At 44.6% G+C, this 24,349-nt stretch overlaps 1 protein-coding gene across 1 annotated transcript in view; it reads right to left on the reverse strand.

Moving 5' to 3' along the window:
- Positions 1–715: 715 nt before the first annotated feature.
- ZCCHC24 (zinc finger CCHC-type containing 24) overlaps positions 716–24,349 on the reverse strand; it is a 137,441-nt gene continuing 113,807 nt past the window's right edge. The window contains exons 3-4 of the mRNA XM_032232253.1: positions 6,141–6,305; positions 716–917 (exon numbers count right to left, since the gene is read on the reverse strand). Coding sequence (XP_032088144.1) covers positions 804–917; positions 6,141–6,305 — 279 coding nt within the window. The 3' untranslated portion in view covers positions 716–803. The remainder of the gene's footprint in view (positions 918–6,140; positions 6,306–24,349) is intronic.

Here is a 24,349-nt window from a genome sequence, read left to right on the forward strand (position 1 = left end):
GGAGAGACAGTTTCTGTAAGCAGTGCAATAAAGATTAGGCTAGAAACCACACCAGAATGTTTCCTTCCTACCTTCCTTACAAGATTAGTCCTGTAAAATGGAAAAAACCAAAATGAGATTTCTTCCAATAACCAGTTTTCCGGACTGCTTAGAAAGTTAACAACCGGTTCTCCTGAATAGGTGCGAACTGGATGAATCTGACCACTGATTTGCACCACATCCTTAATTCCTTCGAAAACCTTAGCTTTAAAGAATTCTAGTTGACAACGTTAGCTAAAAGAAGCATTTATCAATAGCATTTAGACTTATAGACTGCCCCCATAAAATGCATCTTGAGTCATGCCTGCCTGATCCCACCCCATCCCACCATTCATCCAAGCATATGTTCCCGACCTTACAGATCTGTCTGGACAAACAACATTAGTTCAACTTGGGGTAGAATATTGGAATTGTGTAAACAATCAGTGGAAACCACTGTAGCGGTGGAAATCCATCATGAGTATGGCAGGTATAGTTCAGCAAGAGCCAGTGGTCAGTTGGTCTCCACCCATATGAAAACATGGCTTGTTTTTGCGAGACCTTTAAGGAAGGAATACGCATCACACCAGATAGACCTACAGATACATGTCGTATGTCCGTACATAGACAGGGAAAATGTTACATTCAGTTAAAAGAAAGGCATATGATTAGATTAGGCAATACTGATGATGGATGAAGGTTCTTAGATGACGGCTCTTCCTCTTTCCCTTTTGGCTTACCACCACAGGATCTGTGGTGGTAGACCCCAGTCTCCGTGGGTTTCTTTATTGCACACGGCGGCAGTAGTAGCCCAGGACTTTGCATTTCTCGCAGAGATGCTGAGGGTGTTCTTTGCTTTGATCCGATACGTCCAGTCCATCGGGTTTTTCCAAGGGTCTCTACATGGAGGAGGCAAGCACAGGGATTAAACCCAGTCCCACGTTTTCCTGCTACACCTCTGAATCCGGACAGACACAAGAGACTTTTGCAAGCAGCAGCTCAGGAAATGCCTACACAACATTCACAAGAAGGTTGCCTGTGGTGTAAAGCATTCAATTAATCGTCACTATGTTTGTTTGATTGGAGTTCATTATCAGACCATTCATAAGTCTTTTGAGGCCAACATCTTGAGCTCATTTGGAGGTTCTAACAGGAGATCACTGCCAGGGCTAGTCTTAGAACAGGGGTGTCAAACTCAAGGCCCGGGGGGCAGATCCAGCCTGCGGGGTGCTTAGATCTGGCCCGTGGGGCCACCCTGGAAACAGCAAAGGACTGGCTGTGCTTCTGCTAGTGAAAATGGAGCTCAGGAGAGCTGCATGCGCCCCCCCAGCTCCATTTTCACTGCCCCCCAGCTCCATTTTCATTGGCAGAGGGTTGCAGGAGGCTGTTGCAGCTGGAAACAGAGTTCAGGACCCCATTTTCACTGGCAGAGCACTTGGGCCACCACAGGTGCCCCCGACATGAGTGATATTGAGCTGGCCATGCCCTCCCTGGCCATTCCTCTCCTGCTTCCCCAAAGTCAAACACGACCCTGATGTGGCCCTCAATGAAATTGAGTTTGACATACCTGTCTTAGAATAACTACATTGTCACTTTGAATGTACACTAATCGGCATACATTAAAATGAAATTTTGTTGCCTACAGCTCTCAAAGGGTCTCCACCTCCAATATACACTATATAAACACAACAAAATAAATAAATACAAAATGATGCATATACCCACATATATTGTATAACAGTCTAGTTTGGAACCAGGGGTGAAATTCAGCAGGTTCTGGGGAACCACTAGCGGAAATTTTGAGTAGTTTGGAGAACCAGCAAATACCACCTCTGGCTGGCCCCACCCCTAATCTATTCACTGCCTCCAAAGATCGGGAGGGAATGGGATTTTGCAGTATCCTTCCCCTGCCATGCGCACAGAACCGGTAGTTAAAAAAGTTGAATTTCACCACTGATTTGGGACCTATACATGTACATGGCGAGAAAAACGAATCTTGTGACTATGCCAGACGGCCTAGGGAACAAAGCTGTTACAGAATCTGGCAGCCCTGCTAGAAATACTTCAAAATCTCCTCTCAGAGGGGAGCAACAGAAACAGACGGTGAAGTGGGTGTGTGGGGTGCTCTGAGCTCCAAATACAAAGAGTTTGTAAGTAGTATCCTGAATATCCTATAATCATCTCCGCTGTTCTCACCACTCTCTGTAGGGACTTTCTATCTGAGGCACTGCTGCCGACAAACCAAACAGAGATGCAGTTTGTTAAAATACTCTCAACTGTGCCTCTGTAAAAAGTGGCTGGGATAGAAGGAGAAAGGAGAAATATGTGCTCTCCTCGTTTGACACAGGAAATGCAGACACTGGTTTACACGCTTCATAAGGATGACGTGTGGGGAGACCAAGTCAGTTTGTTGGTTATCTATCATCTCTTTGTGTGCGTTTTGTTTTTGTTTTTTGCAACAGCTAATGCTTGGCCAAATAGATATCATGCTATACCATTTGCAACATTGAAAAAAAAAACATAGAAAAGGAGTAAGTCAAAAGTAGGAAGCAAATAAAATGTTGCCAGGACAAACAAAAACAGAAAACCTTACTAAATGTTGTTTGTAACATTATCATTTACTTATGTTTTATCCTTAGCCATGCTTGTCATAAACCACATGCAGTCTTCAACTTACAACCATTTGTTTAGTGACCATTCGAAGTTGCAATGGCACTGAGAAAAGTGACTTATGACCATTTTTCACATTTACGACAGCTTCAGCGGTCCCAGGATCACAGGATCAAAATTAGCAACCAGCTCATATTTCTGAGAGTTGCAGTGTCCCCGGGATCACGTGATCCCTTTTTGTGACCCTCTGACAAGCAAAGTCAAGGGGGGAAGCCTGATTCACTTAACATCCACAGTGACTCGCTTAACAACTGTGGCAAAAGAGGTGGTAAAATGGGACAAAACTCACTTAACAACTGTCATGTTCAGCAATAAAAGTTTTGGGCTCAGTTGTGGATGTAAATCAGGGACTAGCTGCATTCTTCTGGTACAAAGTTGGTATATACAGGTAATCCTCGACCTACGACCACAAATGAGCCCAAAGTTTATGTTGCTAAGTGAGACATTTGTTAAGTGAGTTTTGTTTCATTTTATGACTTTTTGCCATGTTTGTTAAGTAAATTACTGCAATTGATAAGTTAGGAAGACAGTTGTTAAGTGAATCCAGCTTCCCCGTTGACTTTGCTTGTCAGAAGGTCGCAAAAGGGGATCGCGTGACTCCGGGGGACACTGAGACTGTCATAAATGTGAGTCAATTGCCAAGCCTCTCAATGTTGATCACCTGACCATGGGTCGTAAGTGTGAAAAACAGTCATAGCTCCCTTTTTTCAATGCCGTTCTAACTTTGAACTGTCACTAAATGAACTGTCGTAAGTCGAGGACTACCTGTACAATAAATACCTTCATACACAGAAATCAGTATGATTTACAGGTAACAGCACAATATATTGTTAGAATTTATGCATAGTTCTCTGACTTGAAGTGACCTAAAGGCTTCATTAAATTAAACTCCAACTTCAGCCATATTTGTTTGTTTGTTTATTTATTTATTTGAATTTGCCAAACAAAAATGAGAACAAGAATAAAAGAATAAAAATACAGAGACGGGGACGATAGGGGACGTTAGTTAACTTATGCCTAAGGGCCTAATATGTCCTAAGGATAATGCAAGTTAGGATTTAACCTGACTTAAACAAGATTATTATGTGAAGAACATTAATAGGGGGTGTTCAATGTAATACTTCTTCTCTCACAGTTAATTCTGTCAATTACATTGGGGCAATGCAACATCTTAAAATAAAATAATCTCTTCTCTTTCACCCCCCCAAATTGAAGGTTTTTAATGGAAACAAGTTTTACACAAGCCCCAGTGATTTATTTATTTATTTTGGACATTAATTCAATTTCTGGAATTGCTGACACACTGGAAGTGATTTCTGGAGAAAACAAATGAAATGAAACGTGCACGGGCAGGAGTTAAATTAGTGAGTGAGCCAGACAAACACAGTTTGACAGTTCCCATAAAATGGCTCAGTTCCATCATCGTAAATTGCTCAACAAAGATGTACTTTTGGAAAACAATAATACACACTGTTTATACTTCCATCCTAATATGGTTAAGTTACAGATTGGGCTATCATTTATCTGGAATATATGTATATGTTTTACTATCTTTCTTTTTTAACCTACGCTAAATTCATCCAAAGAACGGCCATTGAACTGAACAAAACATCTGTATTTCATGTACTTCTTGTTGTACAATAAACAACTATCCATCTTGAATAAATAATATAAAAAGTAAAAAGAACCAAAAATCAAGAGTCACCAAGTTCTTATTACATAAGATTTTAAGGCACCTTTTCTATATGGATTTAAACTCCGAAGTGGGGCAATAAAATAGAATGGAGTGGAATGGAATAGAACAGAATAGAATAACAGAGGTGAAAGGTACCTTGGAGGTCTTCTAGTCCAGCCCCTCCTTAGACAGGACACCCTATATCATTTCAGACAAATGGTTGCCCAATCTCTTCTTAAAAACTTCCATTGTTGGAGAATTGCTGGAGCAACTTCTGGAGGCAAGTTGTTCCATTGATTAATTGTTCTCACTGTCGGGAAATTTCTCCTTAGCTTTAGGTTGCTTCTCTCCTTGATTAGTTTCCACCCATTGGTTCTTGTCCTGCCCTCAGGTGCTTTGGAGGATAAGTTGTCCCTCTCTTCCTTGTGGCAGCCCCTGAGATACTGGAACACTGCTATCTTGTCTCCCCTAGTCCTTCTTTTCATTAAACTAGACATACCCAGTTCCTGCAACCATTCTTCATATGTTTGACCCTCCAGTCCCCTAATTATCTTTGTTGCTCTTCTCTGCACTCTTTCTAGAGTCTCCACATCTTTTTTACATCATAGCAACCAAAACTGGATGCAGTATTCCAAGTGTGGCTTTACCAAGGCATTATAAAGTAGTATTAACACTTCACATGATCTTGATTCTATCCCTCGTTTATGCAGCCTAGAACTGTGTTGGCTTTTTTGGCAGCTGCAGCACTTGGCTAGCTCATATTTAAATGACTAACCAATAACCCGGGGTTGCCTGGGTATTTATTTATAGGGAGAAAATATCCGGACCAAACATCATTTCTAATGTTGGATTTTCCCCCTTACCAGAGGGAGGCCTCTTATGGAGTACTGTGAAGCAGTTACCATGGCAACTCCACTGCGCTGTACAGTAGAATCCATTTTATGGCAGTACAGTAGAAGCCATCTAAAGGCACAACATGCTGCATCTTAACAGAATACACATCCCAAAGGGTGTTATAGGTGTCTTATCCCCAAAGTATTTTTCTCCAGTCAGTCATCTGTGTACCAAGTTTGGCTGAAATTATATATATATGAAAGAGAAGGAGGAGGAGGAGGAGGAGGAGGAGGAGGAGGAGGAGGAGGAGGAGGAGGAGGAAGATTATCCACTAGGACTCCAAGATCTTCTCACAGTTTCTTCTATTGAGCAAGGTACCACATATGCCTTGCTCAATATGGCAGCAGTTGAACATATATGGGTCCTTGTTGAATTGAACTGCTCTTTGGGAAACCGAAGAGTTGTTTTGCAAGAGGTTTACCACTTTATCCCCACAGCAGCCATCACTCCCTTAATTCTTTTGTTGCTACCCTTCGGTTTTCAGCACTTCCTGAAGTTGCATGGCTTGTCCATTAAGCACTGGAAAAGTTGAGAAACTTCAAGTGCAGTTGTGCTTAGGACAAGAGTCTGCAACCTTAAACACTCAAAGAGCCATTTGGATCTGCTTCCCAGAGAAAATAAAAGACTGGGAGCCACAAAATCTTCTGGGCGGTCAAAAAGTTCAATAAATCGTGTGCTGGCAGGTGTCACACCTTGACGGTTGTGACACATAGTTTGAGTGACAGGGAGCCGCAGCAGAGGGATGAAAGAGCCACATGCGGCTGCAGAGCCACGGGTTGCCAACCCCTGGCTTAGGACCTCTGATGGCCACCATCCAGCCATGGAGGCGTCTTCGACCTGGACATCTCTTAAACTTCTACCCTCTTTTGAAACCTGTCCGTACCTGCTTGTGAGGATAAACATTGATATGGCACTTGATACATTCTTGTCCCATGTTGGCCCATGAGTTCCCGCTCATCCATTTTCTCTTGCATTTGGGGCACTTGTATTCTCCAAAGCAGCGTTTCTTCCCTTGGTATGGAGTCAACCCTTCTCCTTTTGGACGAGCCTAAAAACAAGAGAGAGAAAGGGGGGGGGGGGGAAGAGAGAAGAGCGGTCAGGACTGTAAGCCATTTTTTCTATTGGACTTTAGGCCTGCCACACTTTCTTCTATTCATTTTCTATTGTGGGAAAATGGGAAGGAGGATTATATGGAGTTGGGTGGTAGGTAGCCATAATTACATTCTTCTTAAAAACTCAAGGTCATCCTTTGTCTCTGCACCTGGGTGGAACTGGATGGGTGGAAGCTGCCAGCGTGGCAGTGGAAGATTGGACTCAACTGGGTGGTGAAAACTGGGAAGCTTTCAGATTTGGGTTTTCCCAGATGTGCCAACATGGCTCTTTTAATAAATTGGAACTTTGAGGAAACTTTTGCCTCGGACTCTGGTTTACATTTGGATGCTATTTGGAACCCTGACAACAGCCTTAGTGAAGGCCAGAATTGAAAATGAAAATGCATTTTCTTTGCTGATCACATTGTAGGAAGTTAGCACCCAGCCCTCTCCTAGAGAAATGAAATATTATAGCAAGTATTAGAAAGGTTTTGTTTTTACATATTACTTTTTCCTGGATGAGAAATGGAGAAACATGTTTTTTTAGGCAGGAAGCAGACTCACTCTTAGCCCCCACCATCCTCAATAACCGACAGCACATGTCCACACTTAAGAGATAGTTAGGTCTATTCATTGCCCTCACCCAAGATGCAACAAAGGTAGGATTAGCCCTCTACCCATCTCACCACATGGCACCTGGGAAGATTATATCACCCAGCAAGGCTCAACCAAGCCTGGGACTCAGGACAGCCTACAGAGTTGCCCCTGCATGGCCCCATGGGAGTCAGACAACCAATCAGAATACAAACTCAAATTCAAAAGCCCAGAGAGGATATAAAACTCAGGCACCCTCAGCATCTCTTCCCTTTTTTGCTTCTTCACCCAAGATCTCCGAGGCTTGTGATCCTGTTCGCCATTAAAACCATTTAGATCGCACAGGGTCGGCCTCCTCCGGGTCCCATCCACCAGCCAATGCCATCTGGCTACGACCCGGGGGAGGGCCTTCTCTGTCGCAGCTCTGGCCCTTTGGAACGAACTCCCCGTGGAGATTCGGACCCTCACCTCTCTCCTGGCTTTCTGAAAAGCCGTTAAGACCTGGCTGTGCCGGCAGGCCTGGGGTTGATGAGCTCCCTTCCCCTCTCAACAGGTGTGGTTGTTGGTTATTTTAAATGTTTATTTTGTATTTGCATGTTCCCCTTCCCACTGGAGTTGTTCGCCGCCCTGAGTCCCTTTTAGGGAATAGGGCGGCATATAAATAAAGTAAAACTTCAAACTTCAAACCATTTCTTCCCACTTGGAACTGAACCCAGAAGGACATTTCTTCCAACAGTATTAACGTTAACAAGAACAGCAGCTACATTATAACAAGGACAATCTGTTTGGAAACTGAAAGGAAGTTGAAATTTGCGAAATTCTTTGCTTTCTGCAGGTTTGTTTATCTTTCAGCTCTGATGATAGATGATAGAGGATAGTAGATTGATGGATGATTGAGAGATGATAGACAGACAGATAGATAAAAGTTCCCCACGCATATGTGCTAGTCATTCCCGATTCTAGAGGGCCGTGCTCATCTCTGTTTCAAAGCTGAAGAGCCAGCACTGTCCAAAGACGTCTCTGTGTCATGTGGCCAGCATGACTAAACACCTAAGGCGCATGGAACACTGTTACCTTCCCACCAAAGGCGGTCCCTATTTTTCTACTTGCATTTTACATGCTTTCGAATTGCAGAAGCTGGGACAAGTAACAGAAGCTAGGGATTCGAACTGCCAAATTGCCGACCTTTCTGATTGACAAGCTCAGTGTCTTAGCCACTTAACCCACTGTGTCCCTTAGATAGCTAAATAGAAAAAGAAAGAAAGAAAAAGGAAGAAAGAAATGTTTAAAGATACTCTGGTTGGCAGAGGCCAGATTTGAACAAAATAAACTGAAAAATACATTCCTTTGATCAGTTTCAAAGTCAGAGTTGAAACAAAACCGGCCTTCAGAGATTGTTCATGATGGAATTTCTTTGAAGGGGATTCCAACTCTATGGTGCATTTCAAAAGATGGCTGCTTCCATTTTTCCAATTGCCGGAAAAATGCAGCGGAGCTTTCCCTTCCTGCAATTAGCCATCTTCCTTCCCCCATTCCTTGGCTTCTTTGGTAATTTCATCCCATTGGGGTGGGGGGTGGGGGGTGGGAAAGAGATTTTTGGCTGCCCCACAATATTTGTGCTAAATGCAAAAGTTAAAACCCTTGGACTTTATCAGTAGTTCCTGCCATTCCTTTGCATTCACCAACTGTTCCCCCTGTCCTTTCAGTTGTTCTTTTCTATGTAGTTGTTTTATTATCCCCATTCTGGAAACTGTCAATCATAACTTTGATGGATCTGATCAGAGGTGGGATAGATCAGAACTGATCTATCAGTTCGCACTTATTCAGTAGAACTGGTTTGTCAAATCTACCGAACTGGTTAGAAGAGGTCCCACCAGTGGACCCAGAAAGCAGGCCACACCTACAGAATAGGTTCCAAAATTTTTTGAAACCCACCACTGGTCCTTGGATATGATCATTCTACACTATCATGCTCATATTTATAAAACTCAGTGCCTCTGTGAATGGTAAGGATGACTACTGTGTTTGTGGTGCAATCAGAACATTGCGTGTGTTGAAATTGTTTTAACGCAAACCAAAGATGCCTTTAAAAAAACAAGTTTACATCATATTCTTATGCATGCCAGTGCTGTGTGTGAGGTAATTTAAGGTGGTGCTGCCTTAGCACTTGGCCACCACAGGTGCCCCCCCCCACCCCATGACATGAGTGATGTAGAGCTGGCTGTGGCCACCCCAGCGCCCCAAGGTCAATGAAATTGAGTTTGACACCTCTGCTTTAGGAGCATCTGGACACTCAAACCTTGTTTTGGTAGACACCCAAATAGCTTTTGGATTGTTAAAGAGAAAAAAACAGGTGTCTGGTAAAGAAAAACTGAACATGGCAAAGAGAGCAGGACCCACAGTTGGTGGTGACCATGAACTTCAGAAAAGTACATCCTAGCATGTTGAACTGTACTGATGTGCATATGATGGAAGAAAAAGTGGTTCCATTGTTTTCCATGGAACAATGGACTCCTTTATTTCCAAAACACTGCAGCTTTTCCTGCTTCTGGGATGTGCGTATGTCAGGGGGCTAGTGGAAAATTCAGCTCCTGACAAGTTAGGGAATGAATGTCCACACATATGTCCACAGAGAAGAGCAACCAAGAGGATTAGGGGAATGGAGGCTAAAACATATGAAGAACGGTTGCAGGAACTGGCATGTCTAGTTTAGTGAAAAGAAGGACCAGGGGAGAGATAATAGCAGTGTTCCAATATCTCAGGGGTTGCCACAAAGAAGAGGGAGTCAAGCTATTCTCCAAAGCACCTGAGGGCAGGACAAGAAATAACAGATGGAAACTATTCAAGGAGAGAAACAATTAAGGAGAAACTTCCAAATAGTGAGAACAATTAACTAGTGGAAGGGCTTGCCTTCAGAAGCTGTGGGGGCTTCATCACTGGAGGTTTTTAAGAAGAGACTGGACAGAGATTTATCTGAAATAAAATAGGGCCGGGATGGCGAACCTATGGCACGAGTGCCACAGGTGGCACACGGTGCCATTTGTCAGGGCACGCAAGGCGTTGCCCTGTCAACTGAGTTAAGCCTTTTTTTAAAGCTATGTTTTGCCCTCCCCAGGTTCCAGAGGCTTTATAGGAGCCTGGGGAGGGTGAAAACAGCCTCCCCCACCCCTCCCAGAGGCCCTCTGGAGGCTTCAGGAGCTTCCCTGAAGCCTCCGGAGCGAAAAAAATCTGGTCCTATGGGCAAACCAGAAGTTTGGAAGCCAGCCAAGATATCTGAAGAACATCTTGAAAATATCTTGAAAAATTTGTGAGTTTGACTCTAGGTAGAGGCAGATGTAGGGTCTCCTGCTTGGGCAGGGGGTTGGACTTGAAGACCTGCAAGGTTCCTTCCAACTCGGTTAACCTGTTACAGAGAAGAATCAACCTCTTTCCCAAAGCACCAAGAAGGCAAGACAAAGAGCAATGGATGGAAACTGAACAAAGAGAGAAGCAATCTAGAACTAAGGAGAAATTTCCTCCCAGTGAGGGCAATCAATCAACGGGACGGTTGACCTCCAGAACCTTTGGGTGCTCCATCTCTGTGGATTTTTAAAGAAGAGACTGGACAACCATTTGTTGAAAATAGTATAGGCTCTGCTGCTTGAGCAGGAGGTTGGACTAGAAGACCTCCAAGGTCCCTTCCAATGCTGTTTTTCTGAAAAGTCCAAAGGGCAAAAAGGACAAGAAGGACAAATGACCTTTCCCACTGCCCCGTTTTCTTCCGCCACTGGAGACATCCCCACAACAACCTTGTATAAGAGGTGGTCTCAAGGCTGCGGCTGCCAGCAGCTCGTTGTGCCCCAAAGTCCTCCTTACCTTTTCAGAAGTTGAGGCAGGTTTCCGAGAACGTTTGGAGCCAGGCATGGTGCTAATAAGCTTTTTTTAAAAGGTGATCTTCAAAGAAGAAGTGAAATTCATTGAGAGAGAAGAAGGACCACGGGACCCCCAGTAGATGGGGGACAGAAGGATTCCAGATCTCCACAGGAAGGTCTGCAGCAAACTGGTGGCTTGAGAATCCAGAAACAGGCCCCAGGCAACCGAGGAGACATCAGTCTTGATGTCTGGGTCTATTTAAAGTGTCTGAAGCCAAAGAAGCTAACAAGGAGAATGGAGGGAGGGAGGAAACCCATTTCAGTTAGAAACTAAAACTAGGCAGAGGGAGCTGACAATGAAACAAGAGAGGAGAAATGAAAGTTAAAACTGAAAGGCAAGCAAGAAATGAAACCAATCAGGTAAGAAAGGTAGAAGAAAAGGAAAAAGAAACTTAGGAAGAAAAGAGAGGGGTGGAGGAGCTGGTAATAGAAATTTAACACATGCACACACAAACACACACAAACACACACACACACACTGACATTCGGTAAATACACATGTTCATTTAACTGGTGGCTGCCACAGCAGATTTTTATTAAACAAATAGCATGAAAAATGTTTGTGTGTGTGTGTTACTGTGTGTATGTCATTATCAGTGATGTCCGGTGAGGTTTATGGCTGGTGAGGCAAGTGGGCAAAAGCCACCCTATGCCAGCAGTGGCTTTCCGAAAGCCCCACCGAAGCCCCGAAGCCCCGGCACAGCTTTCCGAAAGCCCTGGCGAAGCCCCGAAGCCCCGGCATTCGAACCTTCATTTTCCGACTGCTTCTCGCCGCCGTCGTGCTCCACCGCCTTGCCCACCCACCTTCTCTGACAAACAATCCTCCACTTTCTTCACCTCGGACAGAGCTGGGACACCCAAGCTGCTGGTGGTGGCGGCGGGGACCACCTGAGCGGCCATGATGTTGACGTGTTATTGATGTTTATTGGTCTTGTATGCCGCCCACTCCCGAAGGACTCCGGGCGGCTTACAATAAGCAAGAGAAGGGGATAAATAAACAAAATAACACTTTAAAAATACACAACATTCACAGTTACCGTGGGGCTGGATATTTCGAAAGCCCCCCCGGCCTGCTGGAGCAGCCAGGACTTAACGGCTTTGTGGAAGGCCGGGAAGGTAGTAAGGGTCCGGATCTCCACGGGGAGGTCGTTCCAAAGGGCTGGCGCTGCAACAGAGAAGGCTCTCCCCCGGGGAGTCGCCAGCCGACATTGGCTGGCAGATGGAATCCGGAGAAGACCTAACCTGTGAGATCTAATCGGTCTATGGGAGGTAATCAGCAGGATCTCCCCCCCCCCATGATCCCCCCTCCCCTGCCAGCCAGCCCACCCAGCCCATTCCTCCCCTGGCGGGGCGAACTCCAGCGGGCTGAACACGGGTCCGAGGGGCCTGGCAAAAGAAAGAAAGTGCCAGCCCGCCAGCAGAGGCAGGTAAAAGACCCACCTCTGCTGGTGGGCTGCCCCTCTCTTCTCAAACAAGGCTGCCCTCCCTGCCTCTCCCCCTTCCCTCTCTTCTCAAACAAACTCTCTCTCAAATTGAGAGAGAGTTTGTTTGAGTAGAGTGAAGAAACAAACACATGCACACACACACACACAAATTACTCACAATAAAAAATTACTTACAAATTACAATAATTTTGAATTCCTCCCTCCAACCCACATACATTTTCCAGCTGTTTCACAGAGGATTTCAACTCTCCTCTTGTCTGCCATGATGAAAATGTAAAAAATGTAAAAAGAAAAAAGCAAGAGCTGCTGAGGTCAGGTTGGGCTAACTGCTGCCAGAGTCTCCAATGGATGACTCTGCTTAACTGTTTAAAAAAAGCCTCTTAAAAAAGTGCCCTCTGCAGGAGGAGGCGAGAGAACAACGTGCCTCATCTACATAAGGAATTTTTCGGCTTTTAACCCTTGCTTAACTGCTCAAGTGATCATAAAGATAGACTAAATGAGGCATGTGGTTCTCTCGCCTCCTCCTGCAGAGGGCACTTTTTTAGAGGCTTTTTTAAACAGTTAAGCACTAAGCAGAGTCATCCACTGTGACTCTGGCAGCAACTACCTCAGCCTTTTTCCTTTTAATTTTTTTTTCTTTTCATGATGGCAGTGGTGAGGCCCTGCCTCCCCTGCCTCCCCATCCCTGGTCATTATTAAACAATTCTTCAGGGGAAGGATACTGCAAAATCTCCATTCCCTCTGCACTCCAGGGGAAGGATACTACAAAATCCCCATTCCCTCCCTACTACAGGGGAAGGATACTGCAAAATCTCCATTCCCTCCCCACTCCAGGGGAAGGATACTGCAAAATCTCCATTCCCTCTGCACTCCAGGGGAAGGATACTGCAAAATCTCCATTCCCTCTGCACTCCAGGGGAAGGATACTGTAAAATCTCCATTCCCTCCCCACTCCAGGGGAAGGACACTGCCAAATCTCCATTCCCTCCCCACTCCAGGTGAAGGATACTGCCAAATCTCCATTCCCTCCCCACTCCAGGGGAAGGATACTGCAAAATCACCATTCCCTCTGCACTCCAGGGGAAGGATACTACAAAATCCCCATTCCCTCTCCACTCCAGGGGAAGGATACTGCAAAATCCTGGGACTCGGGAGGCAGAAAATAGATGGGGGTAAGGCCAGTCAGAGGTGATATTTACCGATTCTCTGAACTACTCAAAATTTCCACTACCGGTTCTCCAGAAATGGTCAGAACCTGCTGAATACTACCTCTGGTTAGCACCCACCCTCTACTAGAAGAATGAAATATTCTAGGAAATACTAAAAAGGCAGAATATTCTACCTCCCTGGATGAGAAAAGGAGAAACATGCTCTTGGAAAGAAGCCCCCCTGTTTGTTAATAGCCCCCAAAAGACTGGTACCAACCTATCTACAAGACAAAAGGTTGGGCCATCTTATCTGCCAAAGGCCTCCAGCTCCAGTGTGATAGGATTAGCCCTCACTCAAGATCCAAACCAAGACAAAGCCATTAAGACATAATAGGAGTTTCCCAAAGGCCCTTCATTACATCACCCAGCAAGACTCAACGAAGCCTGGAACCAGGGGTGGGTTTCTCGCCACGTTCCAACCGGTTCGGTTGGAACGGGGCCGGCGGCGTCCTCGTGCATGTGCGCAGTGCACACATGCGTACTAGCGCCTGTGCGATGCTCCAGCTGCTCCTGGAGGATCGCGCAGGCGCTATATGCGTTCTGTGCATGCGTGGAAGCGCAGAACTCGTCAAAACCGGGTAAGAAATGCGGGCGGGCGGGTGGATCCTTCGGCGTTCCCGGAAGTTACTTACTTCCGGGTTCGCCGACCAACCGGTTTGCGGGGACCGCCGCAAACCGCCTGAAACCCACCCCTGCCTGGAACTCAAGACAACCTACAGTACAAAGCTACCCTTGCATGGCCCCATGGGAGTCTGACAACCAATCAGAATACATTTTTTACACAGGAATAGGAAGCTCCAAGGCTACCAAGAGAGGGTATGAATCTATCTCTCTATCTCCCTCCCTTCCCCCCACTCTCTCTCATGCTCGATTGCCCAGGACCTCAAACCATGTGATCCTGTCCACCATTAAACCATCTTTCTAATCAGCTTCCATGTTTCCAGTGTCTTTCTTCCCACTTGGAACTGAACCCAGAGGGACATTTTTTCTAACAACTCCTCTGTTGTTTTTTTTACCAGGTTTGAGTTTGCAATATATCCAAAGAGTAACAAATGTATAGGAAAACCTCATGGAGACAAGAGGACTATTGAATAGTGTCTCCCTGATTGCGCCATTTAGACCGGTGTTTTGCAAACGTGGCAATGCTAAGATGTGTGGACCTCTTCACCAAAGCACCTGAGGGCAAGACAAGATGTAACAGACAGAAACCTGTAAAGGAGAGCTAGAACCCGGAATTAAGGAGAACTTTCCTGGCAATGAGAACAATTAACCAGTGGAATGGCTTGCCTTCCAAATTTGTGGGTGTGTCATCACTGAAGGTCTTGAAGAGATTGCATGGGTTTTAAAAAAGAGATAGGAAAGCCATTTGTTCAGAATAGAGTATGGTCTCCTGCTTGAGCAAGAGGCTGCATTAGAAGACCTCCAAGGTCACTTCAAACTCTGTTATTCTGTATTTCCAACTCCCAGATGGCTGGGGAATTCTGGTAGTTGAACTCCACAAAGCTTAAAGTTGCCAAGATGAGAAATGGATCCAAGAGGTTTCAGCCAGTTAACCCAGAGGAAATGGGCATAATCACTGGGAGATCAGCTCTGCCAACTCTCCAGGCAACAACTCCTGGCATCAACTGAAGTTCTCAGGGGGTCTTATGGCATCAGCTAAAGATTCCTGGAATCATTATAGGGTCAACTCAAGCTTCCAGGAGTAATTATGGCCACAACTCAAACTTTCAGGGCTACTTCCAGGGTCAGTTAAGGTTTCAAGAGTCCCTTGAGGATAACACAAGCTTCCAGGGGTAACACTGGGTTCAAATAAGGTCACAAAGGTCATTTCAGGTCAATTCAAGTTTCCTGAGACAATTATGGGGTCAATTACTGTTATAAAAGTCATTTGAGGTCAACTCAAGATTTCAGGAGTAATTCTAGGATCAATCAAGATTACAAACGTTATTTAAGGTCAACTCAAGCTTCCAGAAGTAATTCTGGAGTCAATAAAGGTTAAAAAGGTCATTTGAGGTCGACTCAAGCTTCCAGGGGTAATTCCAAGGTCAATTAAGATTACAAAGGTCATTTGAGATCAATTGAAGCTTCCAGAGGTAATTCTAGGTTCAATTAAGATTACAAAGGTCATTTGAGGTCAACTCAAGTCTCCAGAGGTAATTCTGGGGTCAATTAAGATTTCAAAGGTCATTTGAGATCAACTCAAGATTTCAGGAGTAATTATAAAATCAATTAAGGTTACAAAGGTCATTTGAGGTCAACTCAAGCTTCCAGAGGTAATTCTAGATTCAATTAAGATTACAAAGGTCATTTGAGATCAACTGAAGCTTTCAGAGGTAATTCTGGGGTCAATTAAGATTACAAAGGTCATTTGAGGTCAACTCAAGCTTCCAGGGGTAATTCGTGGATTAATCAAGGTTACACAGGTCATTTGAGATAAACTCAAGATTTCATGAGTAATTCTGGGGTCAATTTTAGTACAAAGTTATTTTGAGGTCAACTCAAGCTTCCAGAGGTAATTCTGGGGTCAATTAAGGTTACAAAGTTCTTTCGAGATCAACTCAAGCTTCCAGAGGTAATTCTGGGGTCAACTAAGGTTACAAAGTTCTTTCGAGATCAACTCAAGCTTCCAGAGGTAATTCTGGGGTCAACTAAGTTTACAAAGTTCTTTCGAGATCAACTCAAGCTTCCAGAGGTAATTCTGGGGTCAATTAAGGTTAAAAAGCTCTTTTGAGGCCAACTCAAGCTTCCAGAGGTATTTCTAGGGTCAATTAAGGTTACAAAGGTCATTTGAGGTCAACATAACCTTCCAAAGGTAATTTTGAGGTCTTGTTAAGGTTCCAAATGTCACTTGAGATCAAATCAAGCTTTTAGGGGTAATTGTGGGGTGAATTTAGGTTGCGGGGTTCATTGGATGTCAACTCAAGCTTCCAGAGTTAATTGTGGGGTCATGTAATGTTCCAGGAGTCATTTGAGGTCAAGTTGCCAGGGATAATTCTGGAGCCAGTTATGGTTCCAAGAGTCATTTGAGGTCAACTCAAGCTTCCAGGGGTAATTGTGGAGTTAGTTATGTCAGAGTTTGTTGCATAAATTCAAATCCAGAAGCACACTCAGATAACTGATGCAGTAGGATTCATTAACTTCTTTATATACATAAGAATGGATGAATAAATGTACAATACCAACAGGTGGTCCTTCCGAGTAAACACAAGGCAGGAGAGTTACAGGCAAACACAAGCAGTTAGTTTCTTTCAGCTGGCAAGCCCAGACAGACTGCTAGTTTACTTCTCAGAGCAGCAGACTGATTAAGTTTCTGTTCTCAGCTAAGCCACGCCCAGATTTCTTACTTAAGTATCTATTTCAATTCTCTGCACAAGCTCAGATCTGTTTAAGCTCCCATTGGCTGACTTTGTTCCCATGTCTCTCCCAGTCATGAATTTTTTAACAAGTTAAGATTCTGATGCCTGCCATCTAGTGCTATCTGAGGTTCTGCAGTCTATATCTGGTAGTCCCAAACTCCACTCTTACTTGGCAGAAATAACCAAAATGAACTCAATTACCTAATTTTACACATTTACTTCTAGAGTTGAAAGGGACTGATAAAATCTTTTCAACTACAGAATCCACCTCTCTCTAATATGGTTTAGCAGCTGCCTTCCTGCCCAATGGGAAAGTGATGCCACAAACTCCAAGCGCTTGCTCCTCTTTTTGGAAGCCCAGTTTCCCTTTCTGCTGACTTTCTTTCAGAAATCAATTCTCCCAAAGACCCTTGTCTAACCGACTCCATCCCTTTGATGAATGAAGCCAGCAGACCTAAGCTCTTGTTCCATTTCCGGCCTCAGATGAGGATTACACTTTTGGGTTATTTTGGTCTTCCACTCCCTCACAGCTGTTCCTTTCTTTTACTGTTCCATAATTAGAAGGAGGAGAAGGAGAAGAAAAAAGAAGAAAGAGGAGGAGGAGGAAAGGAGGGAAGGTGGAGGAGCAGGAGGAGGAGGGAAGGTGGAGGAGGAGAAGGAAGAGGAAGGAGGAGGAGGAGGAGAAGAAGGAGGGAAGGTGGTAGTGGTGGTGGAGGGAAGGTGGAGGAGGAGGAGAGAGGAGGAGGAGAAAGAGGAGGGAAGGTGGAGGAGCAGAAGGAAGAGGAGGAGGGAAGGAGGAGGAGAAGGGGGAGGAGAAAAAAGAAGAGGAGGAAGAGAAAAAGGAGGAGGATGGAAGGTGGAGGAAGAGGAGGGAAAGTGGAGGAGGAGAAGGAAGAGGAAAAGAAGGAGGAGGGAAGGTGGAGGAGGAGGAGAAAAAGAAGGAGGAGGAGGACGAGGGAAGGTGGGGTGGAGGAGAAAGAGGGGGAGGGGACATGGAGATGGAGGAGAGGGAAGGAAGGGAGGAGGTGAAGGGGGAGGGAAAAAAGAGGAGGAAGATGGAGGAGAAAAAGAAGGAGGAGGGAAAGTGGAGGAGGAGGAGGAGAAAAAGAAGGAGGAGGAGGATAGGTGGAGGAGAAGGAGAGGAGGAGGCTCTGAAAAGGCTCAATAGGAAAACTCTGAAAGAACAGGTGTGCTGTGGAGGAGGGAGAGAGAGTGGGGGAGAAAGACCGTAGCCAAGACAATGCTTGGAGTGTTTTGATGCCCCACAAGCAGAGGGGAGAAGCTTTCAAAGGTGGCCTTGTCAGGGTGGAATCTCAACAGACGAATTCTTTTTCTCCTCTCTTGCCTCCCCTGCTCCACTCTGAGTTGACACCCCTCCTGTGCCACACAGAAATGTCATCCATTCTTTGAGCACCATTGGCATCTGATGGGAACAAAGGCAGCATTTATGGAAACAGGAGCTGGCTTTGTGCATCTCCAAGTGGGCCTGGGTCTGTACGGGTTTTCGAGTGGGAGGAGGCTGAACTCCAAGAGAGCTGCCGCTTGTCACAGAGACTGGGCTAAATTGAAAATCACAGAGTGGCGGAGACGATGCCCGTTGTCAACCTTGCCCTCCTCCCCCTCCATAGCTGATTTTTCCCAAAGTTCATTCACAACATTTGATAGAATACAGTCTCAAGTATTCTTTCAAAGGGCCAGAAAGACAGAAGCAGGCACTTGGACACGTTGCGTTGTCCCAACTGGGAACCATGCTGTTATCAAGAGCCAGAGAGTTGTGAGTCATCTGATCCTTGCTACACACATGTGGTAGAAGTTGCCACTCCAGAACTGTTCAAATCCTGATGGCATGGACATTCCTTAGGTAACTTTGGCCCATTGTCTCACTCTTTCTCTCATGCAATAGCATGTGAATAAAAACAGCCTGTAAAAGTACAATTTCTAATCTACTGCTCAGTCTATATATGGTCAAATCCTGGACATCAATGGTAGGGCACATTTCAGAATGTTATGTTATGCACTATCAGGATGTTATGGCGTTTTAGGAGTTTGTTTTCTCCTGTGTGATTCAGCGTGGCTCTGCATGCCCTAGTATGAACTAGGGGGACACACACCTACAGAAGGAACTATATTACAACACTGGTACACACATACCGGGGCGTACCGTTTGTATCCCACCACTGGCCTGTGGCTTTACTCCAAAGTCGACTCCTGTTCTTTAGTTGTTCCGTTCTTCTGGCAACTCTGCACATGTGCACACTGGGAGCAGGCTCCAGCTGTTCGTCTCCCTCACTGATGTCTGACTTTGAAGGCAGCTGATAACTGTCAGATGGCCCTGGTCCCCTTTCTGCCTCCGACACAGAGCCCTCATCAGAGCCTTCCCCAGACTCCAGGACTGGCCCATCTTCCTCCCAACCTCCGCACTGTCTTAGTCTGCCACCAGCTCCACTGGTGAGCCAGAACACAAGGGTTGGGTCTATGACTCATCCTTCCATAGTTCCCCCCTCCACCCCCTTCCCCAAAAAAGAACCCAGAAAAAACATTTCTGGCCAAGTGTGATTGGACACACAAGGAATTTGTCTCTGGTGCATAAGCTCTCACTGTATATGTGGTGTGAATTCTTTACTTCAGAATTCAACCTTCTTTATTTCCTTTTAAATAGCAATAGCAATAGCAATAGCAATAGCAATAGCAGTAGACTTATATACCGCTTCATAGGCCTTTCAGGCCTCTCTAAGCGGTTTACAGAGAGTCAGCATATTGCCCCCAACAATCTGGGTCCTCATTTTACCCACCTCGGAAGGATGGAAGGCTGAGTCAACCCTGAGCCGGTGAGATTTGAACCGCTGAACTGCTGATCTAGCAGTAGCCTGCAGTGCTGCATTTAACCACTGCGCCACCTTGGCTCTAATAATACTATGGTTGCATGTATACATGCTCATCCGCACAAGTAAAAAGCACATTGTAATCGCCCTGTTTATTAATAAGCTATATGGTTATTTCCTACAAAGAAAAGAGAAACCCCATTATTCTGATGGGAGGATTTGGTTTCAATTTCCCTTTCTCTGATAGAGGTCTCCCCACTTGGCCACACACCACAAAGGCTGTTATGGTACAGAAATCCCAGATTTTTTTTTTCTTTAGGCGCAAACTACCATGAAGGTCAGTAACCTTGTCTGGAGTTTTTGTGGTTGCTGTTTTAAGACTTGACCAAATAGAATAAGGAGATGTTAACCCTCTTTTCCTTGATCACAATTGTAAGAGAAATAACTCTCCCTCTTTTGAAATCTGCTCCAAAGAGTAAGTGCCGCACTTAAAGCTTAACTGGATTAGAGAGAATGAAACCTGCCAGATGCTTGTCTTTTGGGGAACCATTCCTCTTTTGGGCTTACAGAATAACAGAGTTGGAAGGGATCTTGGAGGTCTTCTAGTCCAACCCCTTGCTCAAGCAGGAGATCTTATACCCCGTGATGGAGAACCTATGGCATCCGTGCCAGAGGTGGCACACAGAATCCTCTCTGTGGGTATGCGTGTGGTCGCCAGCTGCTTTTCTGGTTTCCAGTGCACCAGCCAGCTGGTCTTCATGGGTGCTGGAGCACCAGAGAATGGCCTGAAAACAGCCCATTTTCTGGGCCATTTTCTAGGCTGTTTTCCTGGCCAAAAACAGTGTGAAAAACAGCCGGAAATGCCCCCAAAACGGCCTAAAAATGCCCCCATAAAACAGGTATGCACGTGCCAGCCAGCCTGTCTTTGGGTTTCCGGTGCTCCAGCTGATGTACATTTGGGTGCTGGAAACCCGAAGACCAGTTGGCCGATGCCAGGGGTGGGTTGCTGCCGGCATTACTGCTGCTCCGCTTTGCATGCATGCTGATCACTTCATTCCTGTGCATGCGCAGAACAGTATAAAATGACTAAAAAAATGACATGGGCAACCGGGGAACAGGTTTGCAGGCACGGTGAGCCTGCTGCCCCTCTCAGTTCGGTGACCCAGTCGGAATTTCCACCGGACCGGTGCGAACCGGTAGCAACCCACCTCTGCAACACACATGCACACACGTTCTGGGCACTCAGTGCTGAAAAAGTTCACCATCGCTGCCTTATACCATTCCAGATAGATGGCTGTCCAATCTCTTCTTAAAAACCTCCAGGGTTGAAGCATCCACAACTTCCGGAAACAAGCTATTTCTAGGGCAGTCTCTGACCAACGTTTTAAAGTTGAACTTGCTTCCCTACATGACTGCCGATTAAAGCTTTCGGCTTCCTTTGGTTGCCCTGTCTCACTGAAATATTTCAAGGGCAACCCGGATGCTCAACTTGGGGATTGTATCTTTAACAAGGAGCATCTTTCATATGAAATCCAGACTCCTGCATATATTTTCCCCTCCTCTCAAAGGATCAGAAGGAAAATTGTTAAGAGTTACTGAAGGTGAAGAGAATGTCTGTAAGGGCTACAGGACCAGATCTGTGCCGTCAATTGATATTGATCAAGGAAATTCCTTTTCTGTTATTTTAGCTGGCGCACAAGCTGTGACTCGCTGACCCTTTGGGTTAGAAGCTTGTTATTTAAAGAAGAAAGGGAAGGGATTTGCATTTATGGTAAGATTATATGGTTTGGGGCCCTGGGGAGGGGTTGTTCACCACTGGAGATGGTTGATGGGTAAGAAGACCTCATCCTGATGCTATCCATTGTTGGTTCTGGGTTGTTGTTGTTTTTTGCACCTTATCAGGGAGATTGGCAGCATATACATTTAATAGAGATAAATAGATGATAGATGGATGGATGGATGGATGGATGGATGGATGGATGGATAGATAGATAGATAGATATGATGGATAGATTGGTAGGTAGGTTGATAATAGATAAATAATTGATAGCTAGATAACTAGATGATAGATGATTGATAGATAGAGATAGTGATAGTGATAAATGGTGGGTGGGTGGGTAGGTAAGTAGGTAGATAGGTAGGTAGGTAGGTAGGTAGGTAGGTAGGTAGGTAGGTAGGTAGATAGATAGATAGATAGATAGATAGACAGACAGACAGACAGACAGACAGACAGACAGACAGACAGACAGACAGACAGATAGATATAGTGATAGTGATAGATGATAGGTAGATGGGTAGATAGAAGATAATAGGTTGGTAGGTAGGTATGTAGATAGGTAGGCAGATAGATAGTGATAGTGATAGATGGTAGGTAGGTAGGTAGGTAAGATAGATAGATAGATAGATGGATGGATGGATGGATGGATGGATGGATGGATGGATGGATGGTAGGTAGGTAGGTAGGTAGGTAGGTAGGTAAATGATACATAGATGATAGATAGATGATTGCTAGATAGATAATAGATAGATAGATAGATAGATAGATAGATAGATAGATAGATAGGTAGGTAGGTAGGTAGGTAGGTAGGTAGGTAGGTAGGTAGGTAGGTAGATAGATAGATAGATAGATAGATAGATAGATAGATAGATAGATAGATAGATAGATAGATAGATAGATAGATAGATGATAGATAGATAGATAGATAGATAGATAGATAGATAGATAGATAGATAGATAGATAGAGTGTTATCTACATGTACCAATACTAAATAAATATATTATTGGTACATTGTATTTTTCATCAGTCTATCAAACAGGCTTGATAGGCCTTGCAGGGTTTTAAATTGAATGTTGTTTTTTTTAAAAAAACTCTGAGTCTAAAGAAGGATGAACAAAGTTGCTGCAATAAGCATTGAAGATAACTTACCCTTTACCTCAACAGCAGTCCTGTTAGGTGGAGCTGGCTGAGAAAGAAAATTGGACCAAGAGGATGGTGGATGGTAATGGAGACATATAAATTTCCTTAGTTCTAGCCTTCATTGTTCCACCAGATAGCTTCTGGACAAATGTTATCATGTGTCCATCACCCTTATCAAAACCAGATGTCAGTCTTGGAAGCCATTTTTTCGTTGGAGCTTTAGGGCTGCCACATTTAGTGCCTGGGAGGATTACAAGGAGTAGTGAAGGATCACCATAACAACATTCTTTTCTCTGGGAGTCAAGGTCATTCAGCCTGCTCCTGGATGGGAGTGATTGGGGGTTGTCTCCAGTTGAGATGGTGAAATGATTGGGCCATGGGAAATGATTGGACTTGGGGTACAGGGGATGAATCTTTCATTTTCTTTTAGGTGGGGAAAACCCAGAACTCTCAGATTTGGGTTTTCCCAGATGTACCAATATGACATCTCTAATAAAATTGAACTTTGAGGAACTTCAAGCCCTGGAGTCTTCTTTTGTTGGGGGTGCTACTTGGAACCCTGCCACCTAAGCATTCCTGATAAATAGCTTTCAAAATTAATATTTTCAGTTTGTGGAAAGGGTGTTGTGGGGGAAAAAAATAAGAAAGAAAGAATGAAATAAAGAAAGAAAGAAAGAAAGAAAGAAAGAGAAAGAATAAAAGAACGAAAGAACGAAAGAATGAAAGAAAGAAAGAAAGAAAGAAAGAAAGAAGCAATAAAAAAACTTCAATTCATTTTCTGGAGAAGCCAACCAGAGCTAGACCATTTCACAACATTGTTGAATGTTAAGGGGCCACAAGCCCCTTTTAATATCATAATGGAGAGAATCATAGAGGGCATGGAAGAGGTTAAAGACAAAAAAAAATCAGTGACTCTTTCTCTCCAACAGCTGCATTTCATTGTGAAAGGGTCATGTGGTGCCAAGCAAAACAGAAAAGAGGAAGGCACATAGATTTGTTAGTTTGAAGTAATGGACCACATGGTGCCTGACGGTTTGTGTTCTCATGTTCTCTGCAGTGGAGTCCCAGGGGACTTGAGATACCGCTTCCAATTCCTAGTGCTCTATTGTTTCTATTGATGGATTCCAGATGGCAGAGACACCATGGTGAAATCTCTGGCTGAGGGCCAAAAATATGGGGGAAGACAAAGTGAAAATGGAGACACCCCCCCCCCAGCTCCTCACCCTTGCGATTTTTGAGTTGCCAGATTTCATTTTGGAATTAGGAAACACACACCTCACCCCGCCATTGATACAGCTTATCTCAGAGGGAGGGAGGGGGGAGGGAGCGAGGGAGGGAGGAAGGGAGCGAGGGAGATGAATAGATAGATAGATAGATAGATAGATAGATAGATATGAATAGATGGATGGGTGGACGGATGGATGGACAGACAGAAAGATAGGGATAGATGATAGATAGATGATAGATAGATAGATAGATAGATAGATAGATAGATAGATAGATAGATAGGATAGATAGATATGAATAGATGGATGGGTGGACGTATGGACAGACAGACAGATAGGGATAGATAGATAGATAGATAGATAGATAGATAGATAGGGAGGGAGAGAGAGAGAGAGAGAGAGATAGGTTGGTAGTTAAGTAGGAACATAGACAGGTAGATAGATAGAGATGGATAGATAGATATGGAGAGAGAGAGGAAGGGAGGGAGGGAGAGAGAGGGGGGAGGGAGGGATACATAGAT

This window comes from Thamnophis elegans, chromosome 15 (genome assembly GCF_009769535.1).
Source record: "Thamnophis elegans isolate rThaEle1 chromosome 15, rThaEle1.pri, whole genome shotgun sequence".
Lineage (NCBI taxonomy): Eukaryota > Metazoa > Chordata > Lepidosauria > Squamata > Colubridae > Thamnophis > Thamnophis elegans.